Genomic DNA, 17,104 nt, shown 5'->3' with positions numbered 1-17,104 from the left:
CTCTCTCTCTTTCACACACTATTTCTTACACTCTCTCTTTCACACACACATACACGCACATATACATTAGAATAGGCGGTTCCCATGCACGACTTTTCTGCAATGTTGAGATATGGTTTCTACTTTGAGGTCAAGGTGAAAACAAAAAAGCAACTGAAAAAGAGGGAGCTGCTTTTTAATTACTGCTATCTTTCTGAATGTTAATTGTTTGGTTGGAAAGTAGAATTCAATTTTCAAGGTAGTAGCAGTGCAAAGCGGTAAAACATAGTAAAATGGAGAAAAGCATTTTGAGGTAAAATGACAACTTCAAGAAATGGTGAATTGTGTATAGGGTTGTGTTCTTTTAGCTGCTCTATAAAAGTTTGTAACCTCCTTTTCGGGTAAGTTGTTTGTGTGTATTATATTTGATTGGAGAACATGTACATGACTCATTTTGGCATTACTGTAGCTTGAAATAAACACTTTATTTTATGTCCCTGTCAAAAAAAGTGAGAAATTATTTATTGCAATTGTGGTGCGCTACAAACACTCCACCAAAGTATATATACCGGCCTTTTGATTTTATTGTATATCCATTTTGCTTTGGTCAACGTCATCGTTGTAACTGTTGCAATGAATATTTCTCCAAAAAAATATTGTCTAGAATATCAACTATTATAAATATTATTTTTTCATGGATAGACTTTTTCTATGAATTCTAACTTTCACTTGTAAAAAGCTCCACATTTGTGTTTTTACTAAAAACTCTTTAACAGACCAAAATCTCTACAACTAAAAAGAAACTTTTTGTTTTGCTACCAAACATAATTAAAAGCTTGTTTCAAAATTAAATTTGCTGTTACTTCTACCAACTACCATGCTAATCAGAGTCCAATTAAATGCTTGGAAGAATTGAATGTAATTTAATGAGGGGTTTGTGGATCATATTCATCAAAATTCCAAAAATCTCTTCCTCACTTCTACATCACTAAAAATGCAAATCAGAGGGCACTTCGCATTGTCCTCTCTGATGCACCAATTGGTAATTGATGATATATTAGTTGAAGAAATCACAGTTCCTATTTCTGCAGCTAACAGAGTTTGCATGCTGACAAGTCCTATTGTTTTGAAGCTGATGATATTACTGATGAGACTCACTCTGCTCACATTAAAACAATTAGAGTTGTCTAACTGGGACTCACTCTTCTCACATCAAAACAATCAGAGTTGTCTAACTATCAGTCACTCTTCTCACATCAAAACAATCAGAATTGTCTAACCGTCAGATACTCCAATCATGACTCTTCTAACAATGTTACTGATGTAACTCACTATGCTCACATCGTAACAATCAAAATTAAAAAAGCAAAGTCAGAGGGCACTTCACATTGTCCTCTATGATGCACCAATTGGTAATTGACGATATTTTAATTGAAGAAATCACAGTTCTTATTTCTGGAGCTATGTTCAATTTGCACGCTAACAAGTCCAATTGTTTTGACGTTGATGATGTTACTGATGAGACTCTGCTCTGCTCACATCAAAACAATTAGAATTATCTACCTGATCTCTAACAATGTTACTGATAGGACTCACTTTGCTCACATCAAAACAATCAAAATTATCCATCTGTCAAATACTCCGATCATGACTCTGGTTGTAATTTAATGCAACATTCTCCCACCATCACACACAACTACATGTCATTAGCCTATTGTAGCACCATGCATGCTATAAGCAGTAAAAACACGAACTCTTCGAATTTCCAACAAGAGTTTCACATGAAATTAACCCCCAACTTCTTTATAAACCCCAAACACAGACAATTTTTTTTCTTCAATTTTTCAGAGGAAGGAACTCGAAATACTGATTCGGAATGATGTCGGCATTAATGGTTGCAATGGGCACTTCATGAGTAGTGTCGTTGCCCACATTAAGGAGATCAGAATTGTCACTACTCCTCATAGGAAAGAGCTCAAGTGTACTTTGAGATTCTCTCCTAATATTGTTGTTCTGAGTCAACACAGTGCTGAATTCTTGAGTAGTGTTGAAGAGCTTAGGAGGAGGGTCTATTGACCCTAAAGCTTCTGGTAGAGTAGTTTTTGTTGTGGTTATGGTGTTTAAGAGGTAGGTGGGAGAGAGCTCCATCATCTGCCACCTTTCATTCTTTGCTACTGTGCTGCTGCTGCTTTGGCTGATCTGCTGTAATTCTCTCTCCTCAAATAGAGTCCACCCATTTGCCCTACTCTCTGCTCCTACTGCTCTACTGTGCATTGATACACATTCCTAAACGATAAAAAAGGTGATTGCAGAGTTCATTAATTTACAATATATATTGTATTAAAAAAGTTCACAACTTTCATAACAACAGCCCCAACAGAATGTAAGTAATGCAACTTTTTTAAGCTTCTCTTTTTCCATCATGCAATAACTTCTTTTGCTCTTTGTATGTATGTGTGTACATATACATACATACATACATATATATATATATATATATACATATATTTCTATCTGAATTGGAAAATGACATAGGACCAAAAGAAAATAAAAAATTCGAAGCCTACATATATTCCGACAGTCAGACTAACTCCATTGTTTTATATAAGTGGAGGCTGATATCATGATGACATCATTAGGAGTGGTGTAGTTCCGCTCATATGAATACAGTCGGACTAACTTCAGTGTTTTATACAAGTGGAGGGTAATATCACGATGACATCATTGGGAGTGGTGTAATTCCGCTCACATGAAAACAGTCGAACTAACTTCACTGTTTTATATAAGTAGAGGATGACATCATGATGACATTATTGGGAGTGGTGTAACTCCGCTCACATGAAAACAGTTGAGTTGTTTGTTGACATTTAGCTTACAAAATTTAGCTCATAATATATATTTTATTATGTTATAGATATCTTTTGTAAACTAATTAAGTTGAAGTTAATTATCCAAAAAGTAATAAAAAATAAAAAATATAAGTTGAAGTTGCAAGCTGAAGAAGGAAAACATAAAGGCAGCATGCATACAGATACAGACCTCTGTTGCAGTGTAGTTTGGAGGGGTTGCCCAATTCTTTGTCTGTCCAAATTCAGAAACTGTCCTACTCAACTCTGAAGACACATAAAGGAAAACATAAAGTATATATCAAGCAGATTAATTTCTCTCTAATTATTCTAATACTCTTTTAATGTCATAAATCAACATTAATTAGAATTGTGTTGTGATAATAACATGTGGTGTATGTTGTTATCTATGTACCTGATTCTTTTCCATCTAGGCTTTCAAGGCCATATATGAATTGTTGTTGAGGCCCTGTAGACTCTATTATACGACGACGTTTCTGTCGTTCTCTTGCTTTGTGATTCTGAAACCAGTAAAACACATTCTTGCCTTCAATCTTACCGAAGAAGCGAAGCTTTGCAGCAATTTGCTGGATCTGTTCAGGGGTCGGTGTTCGTATTCCCCATCGATACATTTCGTCGAGGGCATGTAGCTGCTCTGGAGTTGGATTCCAACGTGAACTCACTAAGGAATCTGTCATGTTAATATTATTGTCTATCTTACTTTGATCATGACTTGTAGAAGCTACAGCAACAACAAACTTATCAGAAAAAGGAAAAAAATAAAATAAAAAAGGATATATAGAACAGAAAATAGAAGAAATTAATACAGTTGAAATAGGAGAATAAGAGAGAAAAAAATAAAATATACCCAGTTGAAGATTTAATGCAAAGAGATTGGCTCTGTAGATGCAACTGCAATAAGGGTTTGATATTGCAGATTGTGTAGTAGTTTCTTTGGGACTGGCATTAGAAGGCGGCTTTGGAATTAGAGGCCGAAGTTTCCGAGTCTTGAGTGAATCAGACATGTTGTTGAACTCACTATAACCTACCATGCATATAATATATATATATATATATATCCTAATATCCACAATGTAGACTACTAGCAACAATAGTGAGCACTGTGAATGAAAGTTGAATTTCTAAAATGAGAGAAGAAGAAAAGGTTTTACTTTGCAAAGTTGAACCGAGCTTGATAAGCTAGTGCTTGAGTTTTAGAGATGGAGAAAGATGCAACCTAAGAGAGAGAGAGAGAGAGAGAGAGAGAGAGGTTGTTCTGGTTTGAAATAGAAGAAACCAAAAGGAATAAGGAAGACAGTAGGTTGACCAAGCTATAAAATTTTTTGGGATACAGAGAGAGAGAGAGAGAGAGAGAGAGGACATGACAAAACGAAGCTAAGGAGAGGTGGGGAACGTGGAATTATGGGAGGTGAAATAAAAGCGACTTGACGATGGTATATTGAGTAGAAGAGAAACTCATAAAGTTTCATACAATGCCCACCACCCCCCACCCACACACACGCGCGCGCGGACACAACAACTGTTTATATCCTATTGATACAAGAATCCAAGACTCGGACACGTTTAACTAAATTTATGTGAATAAGGAATAATCCCCACTCACATAAATCAATAATTAAGCTCTTTCACTACAATTTACATCGATCATTAAGCTCTTTCACTATTATTTACAATACGCTTTTCTGCCAAAATTAGAACAGAACCAAAGGAAGCACAATTCACAAATTGTACTTACAGCTCAAACTCTGGATTATTTTTCAAGCCATCATCGACTTGTGCCAAGCTTGTTGGATGATATGTTTTTAATTCAAGTTTATCACCACTGGGTGTTGTACAAAGTGGCTAATAATTTGTTCATACAGAATCCAAGACAACAAACGTTGTCACTAATTTATAGCACATATTCCATCTCCTCCACCAAATTGCACCACCACCACTACCAACAACTGTGACAAACTTATAAACATCACCCCATTTGAAGTAGAAGAGACTGAAGAATAAAAGGAAAAAAAAGAAAAAAAGAAAAAAAGAAAAAAAAGGGAGAAACCCAATATGGGTTCAACCATTGAAGTGGCAGAAGCAGATCCAAGATGACATCCCTCCTTTTCTTCTTTACACTTGGTCCGGTTACAGGAAAAGAAGGATGATAATTACTCCCATGTTGGTCTTCTGGGCTGGAGGATCTTTGGTTGTATTTGTATTTAAAGAATAAATCTGGAATGCTAAACTACTCGAGAAGCTTGTTACAGGTACCAACACCAACTGCTGCGGCAAGATGCCAACCAGCATGAAGGAATGGAGTTTGGGGGTACATATCATCGGCAATGAAAAGTATACCCCCTAATAGTGATGAAATCTTGTGCACATTGTGGGCTATCCTCAGTTCTGGATCTTGTAATGCTCTTTTTGCGAAGGCTACCTGGAAGGAAACAATAGAATCAGAAATCAATCCAGTTTATGAATAGCATGAATCCAATAAATGAAACTGGCATCACCGTCTCAATTGATATATCAGGACTGGAGAATGGTTAACCAGGAACTACAACTCAATCAGATATAAATGATATAGGTAAATGGTAAAATGGAGACCACATGTCCTACGTGGTTGGCATTATATATCATCGAATGAAGGTTCTGCTGACAAAATGGAGGCTGCATGCCCATCCTCATTGAATGTCGTCAATAGTCATGCTTTCGTTGGTAATGTAAAGGCATGCCCATATATACAGTGTGTTGCCGGTTATATTTATCTCTATGTATTTGTCTTTTTGACCATGTATTGTAAGTCATGCTTCATCAGTACACCTCAATCACAGCAAACTTGGACATTTCAATCATATGGGTAGTGAGGCTCACAGCACCTGCATAATTAGGCCCTAGGCAAGTTATGTGCACTTGGCTTAATAGCATAGTCATTGTTAAGGAGTTGATTTTGTGTCAAATGCCATCTCTATAGGTCTAAAAACTGCATTAAACAGGCTGAGAAGTGGGCAGCTCAAAGGAGTGCTAAGAAAATATACCACCAAAGACCTAGCTTAGTAGTATTTCCTCCCCCCGCATGGGAAGTTGATGGGTCAAGTTGCCATTGGGAAAATAGTGTGTCTGCGAGTGTGTTGGGTGTGTGCTCTTATCTATCAAAGAGTAAAGGGGGTTAAAAAAATATGCAGGCCAAGGTAGCAAGCAACTGCAAGAAATTATATTCAAGGAAGTTGCAGGAATTAGTGCTCCAAGGTAGGCATCACTCAAATTTCACAGGATTCAAATGAAATGGGCCACTGGATAAAGAAAAACGACTGAAAGAACATCACCGCATGCATACCAGTGTGCAGGAGTACCAGTTCAAACAAAGGACAAATGGCTATGAAGCCAGCCAGATGTTGAAAAATACAGCAAGTATAAATGAAAAGAACAATTCAATGATTGAGATCTAATACAGAAACTTTAGTGCTGCATGTTGCTTCTACCATGTGAAAGAAATACCTACTGTCGTTTTCCAAAGCTCCCCGGTTATTTATTTAATTTTTTTCCCCAACAATAAAGCTATTTTAGTTCAGATCATAAAGAACACATGGGAAGACCATGATAGTTATTGTAGGTATCAAATAATCAGAAAAGCACACAATGCTGGAAAAGGATAAGCAAGCATAAAAATGTCACAAAACCTTTAAGCAACAGATGAATAATAAACAGTCAAGAAATTTAATTCTTCATGAATTCAATGTCAAGGGCAGTAAATGTGCCCACCAAAATGGACTTATAATTGAAAGAGTTTTAGATGATCAACACAGAAATAAATTTCATAGAAATCATTAGTGAGTATAAGTTCCAAATGGAGCTGCCATGACAGCAGTAAAAAGATGCCTGAACGTATTTAGACATTTTACAATTGTTATGTGTGAAAACTTTGTGTATTGGTAGCAATAAGCTGACATTGCACCAGAGTTTCATGTGTGGTCGTATTTAAAGTTTTAAACATAATTGGAGGATGGACAGCTAGAAATTAATAGAGAAATCTTTACATAGAAATAATCACTTCTTTTTTTTTTTAGGCAAATACTCACACACACACACCCTCATAGGTAAAGATGCAGATGTCTACCTCCATTATCCCAGTGTGAACAGCTGAAACCATCAGAGGCTGGACAGGTAGAAACAAAGCAGACGCTGCCATTAGCAATTTTGGATTCTCATCCCTGAGTGCCCTTGAGAGACACTGCAAAAACAAAATCATTTATATATTTCACTGGGCTAACAAAAAACCACTGGACCAACCAACAGGCCAGTGGCCTAGCGGTACCAGATCCCTACTTTCCAAAGGGAGGTCAGAGGCTCGAGTCTCAGTGAAAACATTTGTGTGTGAGTACCCAACTAAGAAAGAAAGAAAGAAAGAAAGAAAAGAAAAAAAAAAAAAAAAAACTGGACCAAATGTAACTAGTACCACAAATCATTCAATATCAAAGAAGGAATACCCACAGAATAATAAAATATATAGAGATATTTTCAAAGCATGATACTTCAAAATTGTTAAAACAGTCACCACAAACAAAGTCATTATTTCCAAATTTCGAGCAACTTATTGTCTACGATATACATAGTTATGAAAAAGTCATTGTCCAAGTGATATGAAGGTTTCAGGTTATGGTTATGATACTTGGGTGTGTGTTGGGCTCTAGATAGAAGAGCCAATCTTTATAACTTGAAATATTCCCTGTCATGCTTCTACATGGATAGTAATAATTAGGTACCTCAAATGGCCTCACCCCCCTAATGATTTGAAATACATCATACGCATGAAGACTAATATTTCAGTAACAAGTTAAGAATATCATTGGAGAAGTCACCCTAAATCCCATGAAGGGAGCTAATGATAATCAGTATATTGGACCCACACCCCCAAGCTATTCTTCTAAGATACAACACAAAGGCAACAATTGTCCTTTTAATATTAGAATTAGTGAAAGAAAGGTAGTATCATCTATCAACAAATTGAAGCTAGATTTCAGAATTGCAAGAGAATTGAATGCTAGAGTATTAACTTTAACAACAGAATAAGTAGTACAGACATCTCATCCAGGAAGCCATATCCATGTTTGTAACCAGTACTACTTAGACACTCCTAGACTCGTATACAACAAATCTTAAAATGTCCACATGCCCTGCATTCCTCAGACATTCCCTGAAATGGGTTTGGCATGCTTCACATTAGGATATATTGAAAAAACCAACATGATGCACCCCCCAAGAAAATAAATGTTTACATTACAACTGTAAAAAGAGTGAACCATTATAATGAATAGAGAAGAGGGAGATGATCAAGAAAGGGAAGGGAAGGAGGAAAAGATGATCACTGTATGCACATACTTGCACATGGATTTGCATGCACACATGTACATTCCACATTCTCTGCACCCTACATTTTAATAATTTACCATGTAGTAGGTACTTGTATTGTGTCAGTTTTTTGTCTCTTCTCCAAGTCTATGCAACATACAAGAGAGTAATCATTCAGAAATACTTTACGTGGTTTATTACGCACTACTGAATTTGTTCTGATAAAATTACTGAATCAATTGATAAATTCATTACAGTAATATATTTATCTGCATTTTATTAACTATTAAATGTTTGAATATACCACTGTTGCTGTAGCTATTGCTGTATAGTCAGCCCATCTCAAATATTTCCTCAGGTTTCCTCTAGAAGAATGATACAAACTGGAGGCAATTCCTACTCCAATTAATGAATTAGCATAGATCTTACAGTTCAGATTCTTCCTGCACCATGAGCAAAGCAAAAAATCAGACATATTGAAGAGCAAGATAATTTTGGTGGTTCTCATGCTAACTATTGAGGATATCTTGCCTTGGGGCCTGGACTCCGAGAGCAATAAAAGGAAGTGAAGTAAGCACATTAGCAACTGTTTCTGCAATATTCTTATCACCTAACCAGAAGGGTATGAAAAATTATTAGCAAATATCTACCAGGTGGACATAGCAAATCAGACAAACCTAAGAAGTCCTCGTCATAATACCATGCAGACAACATTGGATGGGCCTCAGACATGTAGGTCTTTGCTGCCATACTCTCCTGAGGAAACATGTAAAGACAGTGTTAGTGTGAATGTACATCTCAATTGAAGATTTTTTTACTAGAAGCGAAGCTTCAGAATTTCAAGATAAAGTCACAGGGCTCTGACTCTTCTGAGTATATGAACCAATCATCCGAAAAGAACAAGCCTGCATTTTTTAACAGAATATTTCCTCATCACTTACTGCACTGTTAGATGCCGATCAGCTCCAACAGCTGAATTTTCACAAGTTGCCTGATGGAAGTCCCCGTGTTGATTTATCTTTTCCGTCGCAAATGGTGAATGAGGAACAAGTTGTACCCCATGCACACCCTCTAGGGCTCTACTAGGGTTCAAAGCACTCTGGGGACTCATAAGCTAAGTGGCAATCAGTTGAATTCAACTGATTGCCAGACCTTGTAGAGGTAGCAAGCGAACTTAGTGTTCAATCACTGCACCAATAAGAAACATCAAATGTTCATCTTTTCTTTCTGAAGAATGGTAAAATATAATAAGTCTATACAGACAAAGGTAAAACAAGGGGAATATAGACAAAAGCTTCACTATACTATAATCTGAAAAACAAATAATAATAAAAAAATAATATTTATCAAAAAAAAAAATAATAATAATAAAATATAGTTAAGTTGTCTAAATATTTGTAATGTTTAATACCATTGTTCTGTGATTAAGAGTTTCCTTCAAACCCTTTGGATATAATCAGACTACTCCAATACCTAAGGGTACACAATCTCAAACTCAGCCGAAGGCAATTACTCGAAAATTTATGAATTCAAATTTCATGATACTCAGAATCAATTGGGGAAGTTCCCAAACTCCTAGCATTACAATTACAACTTTCAATCAAACAATGAAAAAAAAAAAAAGGTTCTGCAATGCTGGTTAGGGTATTAGTGTCAAACACCTTATCGGCATAACCAAATTTGATGACTGCGACCAAATTTATAAAAAAAAGTTAACTCTTTTTACATGATCTGTTATTCAAATTCTTCATAATTCCCAATGAATACACAATGCAACAGATAAATCTAAAGTGGGTCTTGAGTCACGAGCAAAAACAACAACATTATGTAAATATAATCAAAATAAACAGAATCAAATTATCAAGAATGGGTTTTTCTGGACATTAATATCTTGCTTGAAGGAAGAAAGAGAGAGAGAGAGAGAACCTGAGAATGGAATGAAGAGATCTCTACCTCAGCTCGGTGGAGTCGTATGAGAAGTGGTAATATATATATAGTTGTAGTATATATGAACTATGAAGGTTGTTTGAGTCGTCCAAAATCCAAATAATGCAATACTCGAACCCAAAAAAAAAAGGAAAGAAAAAGACAGAGAGAGAAAGAGAGACAGGAAGAGGAGAGATGCGAATTAGTCCACGAATCTTCCCTGAGTAAGTATCCGCATATTCGCGCTGTCACATTGGCACACGCTGGTAAAAGAGTGGAAAATTAAACGCCGTAGACAATACAAACTCGTGGACTGCCTAGCTTGGATCTTTATTTTCTTTTTTCACTTGAGAAGTGTTAATTACTGTCGTGGAAGCGTCTTTCCTTTTGCATACGGGTTACTTTTAAATGCATTAAATTTTTTAAATAAATATATTTTTTAAATAAATATATTTTTTATCTTCTCTTTTAATCAAAATACCTTTTTAAATTATTTAATCTTTCTTTTTATCTTCTCTTTTAATTAATTCATATATATATATATATATAATAACTAATATTCCGTGAATGGATTCTAAAAAAAGAAAGAAAAAAAAAATTAGGTAGGATAATTCATCCACAAGAGATGGAGTCTAAAAAAAAAAAAAAAAAAAAAAAACGCAAGAAAAGAAAAATACAAAATTTGTTATATATATATATTTTGTTTTACAACTATACTCGGTGAATGAATCATTTCCTTCTCTTTTCTTTATTTCTTTCTTTTTTAAAAAAAAAAAAAATCCATTTATGGTACAAGAATAGTTGTAAAAATAAAAAATAAAAACAAAAAGAAAAACACACATACATATATATATATATATATATATATGAAAAAACAAAAAAGGAAAGAAAAAACAAAAAGAAAAAAATTCATTCAGTGAAGGATAATTGTAAGAAGAAATATATAATATGTATGGATTTTTTTCTCACTCTTTCTTTTTACCTTTCTTTTCATTATTTTTGGATTGTAACGACCCTCAAATGATAACAACTATATAAAAAAAAAATTCGGCATGGCCTATACTAAAAAGGATCCTACGACAACATGCTTAAACACATAAAAATGCAATGGCCTCACTTGGACCTTCAAAATTTATCTAACCTGTCCCAACACATAATGCAAATAATATAAAACATTCCAACAACAACATCAACAAATTCCTCAAAATAGCCCATCATCATCATTCCATTCATCCAGAACAAAGGAGTATCTGTTTTATACATAGTTCCATGCTCACATACTAGAATACAAGGTAAAGAAGTGGCGAATGACGTTCCACCACAGGCCTAGTGTGATACCCCTCGGATCCGAGACACAGGTTGATCAGGCCTAGGGCCAAACCCGAGGGATATCAAACAATTAATATGTTATAATGAACACAGATTACTAAATGAAATAAGAATTAAAAATTTTAATAGCTGAAAGAAAACTAAAAGACAATCCTTAAAAGTTAAATACTTAAAATTTGAATAAACCAATTCCAAAACCTCCAATGGTACAACTCAGGAATCCATCTTTAGTAGACCCCTAATAATAATCCAAACAGTAATAAAAATAACTGATAAGACATCCAGAAGTAAGCTACGAAGAGAAATCCTACATCGTCGATGGAGTGAATAGAAACCTCTGCTCAGTACGAACACGCCTAAGTCTGGAACTGACGTGTACCTGAAAAATAGAAATGGGTCAGTCCCACGCGCAACTACAACCCAAACAGAGGCGCGATACGCATGTACATCCTAACCAGTCCAACAATAACTAAATAGTGCGCAGATATATATATATATATATATATATATATATATATATATATATATAATCACACTAAAGAACTCTCACTGGCCTACAGGCCGGTCTCAACCTGAGTAGAGGTAACATGCCTGACCTAAACAGGGTACACCTCCAACCATCGTATCCAACTATGCATCCCCATGTATATACGCTCCCTAACCAACGACTCTGAGACTCAGGCTCACATCGTGGCACCATAAAATATATAATTAAATTCCATTCCAAAATCCATAGTAGTGTCGTTCAACTATATGTTGCCTTGACATTACAAATAAAATAGGATTAACTTTTAGTTAATCCATTCCTTAATCCAGAGTAGGTAGGACTTAGCATTTTTTTTTTTTGAGCTAATCCCCCTAGTATGACACCGTCCCATACCGGTGCATACAATCCATCCATCCAGTGTTGATAATGTATAAGACAGTAAACATTTTAATATCAACTAATCAACCAATCCATAACAAGTATACACCATCCATCCAATTATTGGTAATATCATTGACATTAACACATATAAATATCAACCTATCCAAACATAGGCATAACAAGATTCTATAATTTGCATGCTTGTTTCAGTTCAGCCAGTATTTAATTCTCTAACAAATCTAAATATCCGAGAATATTTGAACCATTTTGTAATTTACAATAAGCATAGTAATAATTAGAACAGAATTAACATGCTTACTAATAACCACCCCGCAACATCCCATAAGTTGATATAAATAATTCTTTGAAAAATATCAACTAGTTTAACCTTAAGCATTAACCGAATTTATATTAATTAACATGCTTAATCTCAGATCATTGTTACATGATTTAAAACATAAAAATTCTAAGTTAAAACTGCTAATTCAAAGCTAAGCAATTCTGATCATCCCCATCAAAATAAACCTGAAACCTTCCTTAATAAGTTTCAGACTGTATTCCTGTTTCAGCTTCTTATGATAATTTATGAATTTTCATACCTTTTGTAAATTTACCAAGAGTTTAAACATCACTAATTTCCCTTAGAACCACTTCCACTACATTCTGGAAACTTCAAACATCCATGTACAGTAGTCTAGGTTCGCAAAAAACAAAATAAAATAATAATAAAAAAAATTGAAAAATCTGGAGGAGCCGGCTCCACACAAAGTGGAGCCACCTCCAAATAATGGTGGAGCCGCCTCCACTAAATCCTAGAGCTGCCTCGACTTTATGTGGAGCCTGCTCTGCGTTTTGGTGACCCAGTTCCTCCTCTGTGCGTCGTCTCCTTGCATTCCGGCAGTATTTGACCACTTTGTTCCTCTAAACCAACTGCACAACTGATTAAAACTAAGCTCCAATGTGCTCTAAAGTTATTTAAATTCATTCTTTGTTAATCAAAATTCATCCAAAACAAGAACAAGCAAAACAGTTTACAGACGGAAGAAAAAAAAACACAGGCATGAAAATATACTGTTTTGAAACAACTAATAGTGCAACCATATTAATTTAACATTATTACTTCCTGGAACTAAATTAGTGATGCAAAGAACACGAAACCTAAGTGATTGAGTTAGATATAAAACTTGCCTTACACCGACGGTTCTTCCCAAGCTCTCCGGTGAACCTCTGTGTGTTTTCTCTCCCTCTCTGTTCCTCTATGCCTCCATAGAAAACCTACGGTTTTTTTTTTTATTTTATTTCTCCTTCAACCCTAAACCACCGTATAAGCCTATTTATAACCTTAACTTTAAACCCTAATCCATGTATAATACGGTCCATAGACAAACCTAAGTTATACACTGTCGGCTGCCTATGAAAACTATAAACCCCACAAACTATAGTCACGTTATAACCTACTGAAACTAATTAAATATAATTTAACGAATCCAATTAAATTTAATTTCACTTAAAACAATCCTAAAATAAAACAATTAATTAAACAAAACAATTAAACAAATTAACTCAATTAAATTCAAGTAAATTAAACAAGTAACCAAATAAATTTAAAACAATTACAATAATTTAAAACAAATAAGTAAACAAATGCAGCTTAAAATATTTAAAATAAGTAAATCAAACCAAAGGAAAAACAATAGCAATTTTAAACAATAATTAAATACCAGGACTATCATTTTAAAATTAGGGTTATTACACCTAGTATGGATTAGATGACCATTTTGTTATTTTTGTATCTAAGTCCCACTATTTTTTGTAAAACTTAGCATATTGTTTTCTGCACTGAGACTTATGAACTTTTGTTATTGTAATTTTGTTTCATGGACTGTAAGTTGATGTAATTGGGTGAGCATAAAGCTCAGTAGGTGGTGCCTAAGATACACCTCTTCTGAGCCCATGGATCCAAACATTGAATAGAAATATAAAAAATGGGATCATGCTATACCGGGAGAAAAATAATCACAATATCACATTTATAAACCAAGTTATGAATGGATATGCCGTATAATGGGTGCAATATCATGCGATGTCACTCCCCATTTTCCAAAACCATTTCCATCATCATTTCCAAACCGTTAGTGAAACCCGTCCCACGGTGACCCTCTAGCTACACGAGACGAGGATTGGCTACTGTCCCTGACTCATGGTAACCCCGTGACGTTATTTGGGGCCTAGATAGCTCAACCACACTAAAGAGAATTTTTCTAGTCCCCTCTAGGCTTCATTAACACCACGACCCTTTTGTAACCCCTAGGCGACCAGGTTTTTCATAAAACCATATTAAAAAACTTCTTCCCGAAAACCCCATTTCATTTTTTTTCTCAAAACATTATTCCCATTTCTTCCCAATGAGGTGCATGAATGCATCATGCCAACATTTATCATTTTACACAAGTTCAAAATTATACCATATAGTATGTTTTACAAATAATTCTAATAAAACATGACATACCTTCATTCAACCATAATTTAACATGTTAAGCATATAAAACATGGAATTAATTTCATGTTAAGCATGCATCATCATAATTCATTAATTAACTTCTATTTTCACAATCTCACGTACAACAATTAAACAACTTTTACAAGAGTTTCCACAAAATAGGTATGCTAGAGTACAACACATACTAGAAAATTCACAAAAGAACAAGGATGCATGAATTAAACACCCCTACCTTTTAATTGAAGCAAAGCCCCAAAATTTCCAAAATAAAGCCCTAATTTCGAAATCCAAAGGTTAAGCTAAATGGCGTTTGGCTCCTATCAAATCGATGACCTCGACGAGCTCTTTGACTTTGCTTCACAAGATTCTAACAAATTCCAAAGGAATAAGGCTAGATCAAGCTTAAAATGTGGAGGAAAAGAAAAAAAAAAACTAAATTGCTGAGAGAGAGATATATATTCTATAAAGAGAAGAGAGAGAAGCAGAAAATGGGTCTGCAATCTCATTAACCACATAATGCTTTAAAGTAAAGTGGGCCCCACAGCTAAAGTAAAAAAAAAATCTTTTAATATATATATATATATATATATATATATAACATATCATAAATATTTACAGTCTCCCCAACTTTAAAAGATTTCGTCCCCGAAATCAAGCCATACCTGAGGGAGAAAACAACTCTGGATACTTGGAGCGAACCTCCTGTTCGAGCTCCTAAGTAGCCTCTTTCACGCTGTGATGCTTCCATAGAACCTTTACCAATGATATCATCTTGTTCCTCAACACCTTGTTCTGTGTGTCAAAGATCTGAACTGGTCCCTCCTCGTAGGAAACATCCTCATCAATGTCCACATCAACCCAACTCAAAATGTGAGATAGATCCGGCTCATACTTCCGTAGCATCGACACATGGAAAACTTTGTGGAACCTGTCTAACTGTGGTGGTAAAGCAAACCTGTAGGTAACTTCTCCTACCCTGTCCAAGATCTCAAAAGGTACAATGAATAGTGGCAATAACTTACCACTTTTTCCGAACCTCATCAACCCTTTTCGTGGAGAAACCCGTAGAAAAACGTGGTCTCCCACCTCAAAGGATAACGGTCGTCGCCATCTATCCGCATAGCTCTTCTGTCGACTCTGAGCTGTAAGCAATATCTGCCTGATTAACTTAATCTTCTCGGTAGTCTCAAGTACTATGTCGGGTCCTAAGGTGGCTGTCTGGCCCACCTCAGTCCGACAAATAGGAGACCTACATGGCCTACCATATAACGCCTCAAATGGAACCATCTAAATACTCGCCTGATAACTATTGTTATAGGCAAACTCAATAAGCGGTAGATGATCCTCCCAACTACTTCCCAAATCAAGTACACATGCCCGAAGCATATCCTCCAAGATCTAGATGGCTCCGACTGGCCGTCCATCTGTGGATGAAATACCGTACTAAGGTGCAACGATGAACCAAACACTGCCTGAAGTCCTTCCTAGAACCTCGAAGTAAACTTAGCATCACTATCTGAAACAATAGCCACTGGAACTCTATACAACCTTACAATCTCTTTCACATAAAGAACACCAAGTGCCTCTGCATCATCTGTTGCCTTAATAGGCAAAAAGTGAGTTGTCCTGGTCAATCTATCAATAGTGACCCATACGGCTTCATTTCCCTTCCTTGATTTAGGAAGACCTGTTACAAAATCCATAGCAATCTGCTCCCATTTCCACTACGCTACAGGTAATGGTTACAACAAATCGGCTGGTCTCTGATACTCGGCCTTCACCTGTTAACAGGTAAGGCATATAGCCATAAATTGTGCAACATCTTTCTTCATTTCATTCCACCAATACTGACGTCTTAAATTGTGATACATCTTAGTATTACCCGGATGAATAACAAAGCGGGAAATGTGAAACTCCTGTAGAACATCCTCCCGACAAACTATGGAAAAAACCAACAAGCCTTTGTACCGTAGACCTCCATCTGCATGTAAAGTCCAATCTTTCATTTTCTCACCACCAGAAATAAGAGTTTGAATAACATCTAAATCCAGATCTTGCCTCTATGACTCAATCACTCGTCCGACAAGAATGGGCTGAGCCACGAGACTAAACAAGAATGCTGCCTCACTGTCAACATCATCATCAAAGCAAGACAATCCGATCTCTGCTAAGTCTTCAAGCATCTTCCACTTTCGAATGGCTAAACCAGCTAAAGTCCCTCAAGATTTTAGGCTTAAGGCATTAGCTACAACATTTGCCTTGCCCAGATGATACTGCAAGTTAAAGTTGTAATCTTCCAAGAAC

General features: G+C 35.6%; 2 protein-coding genes across 4 annotated transcripts; both read right to left on the bottom strand.

Moving 5' to 3' along the window:
• Positions 1-1,715: 1,715 nt before the first annotated feature.
• Positions 1,716-4,439, bottom strand: LOC132302519 (WUSCHEL-related homeobox 6-like). Of its 2 annotated transcripts, XM_059799402.1 has the most exons (4): positions 3,694-4,439; positions 3,241-3,567; positions 3,019-3,092; positions 1,716-2,265 (listed from the first exon to the last, which is right to left on the bottom strand). In XM_059799402.1, exons 1-4 carry the CDS (start codon positions 3,875-3,877, stop codon positions 1,816-1,818), a joined length of 1,035 nt encoding a protein of 344 aa, XP_059655385.1. In that variant the 5' UTR covers positions 3,878-4,439; the 3' UTR covers positions 1,716-1,815. The 2 variants fall into 2 exon arrangements, with proteins under 2 accessions (XP_059655385.1, XP_059655384.1); XM_059799401.1 differs by having other exon boundaries at positions 3,241-4,439.
• Positions 4,440-4,630: 191 nt separating this feature from the next.
• Positions 4,631-10,306, bottom strand: LOC132302520 (uncharacterized). 2 transcript variants are annotated; one of them, XM_059799405.1, is made up of 7 exons: positions 10,131-10,306; positions 9,119-9,365; positions 8,878-8,933; positions 8,709-8,787; positions 8,482-8,620; positions 6,946-7,059; positions 4,631-5,265 (listed from the first exon to the last, which is right to left on the bottom strand). In XM_059799405.1, exons 2-7 carry the CDS (start codon positions 9,286-9,288, stop codon positions 5,074-5,076), a joined length of 750 nt encoding a protein of 249 aa, XP_059655388.1. In that variant the 5' UTR covers positions 9,289-9,365; positions 10,131-10,306; the 3' UTR covers positions 4,631-5,073. The 2 variants fall into 2 exon arrangements, with proteins under 2 accessions (XP_059655388.1, XP_059655386.1); XM_059799403.1 differs by having other exon boundaries at positions 10,104-10,305.
• Between the last annotated feature and the right edge of the window lie 6,798 nt (positions 10,307-17,104).

This window comes from Cornus florida, unplaced genomic scaffold, assembly GCF_030987335.1.
Source record: "Cornus florida cultivar Cherokee Brave unplaced genomic scaffold, ASM3098733v1 CherokeeBrave_3.0.0_Hap2_Chr04, whole genome shotgun sequence".
Classification (NCBI taxonomy): domain Eukaryota; kingdom Viridiplantae; phylum Streptophyta; class Magnoliopsida; order Cornales; family Cornaceae; genus Cornus; species Cornus florida.
Note: the sequence above shows the minus strand (reverse complement) of the source record. Positions and strands in the feature narration are given on the sequence as shown.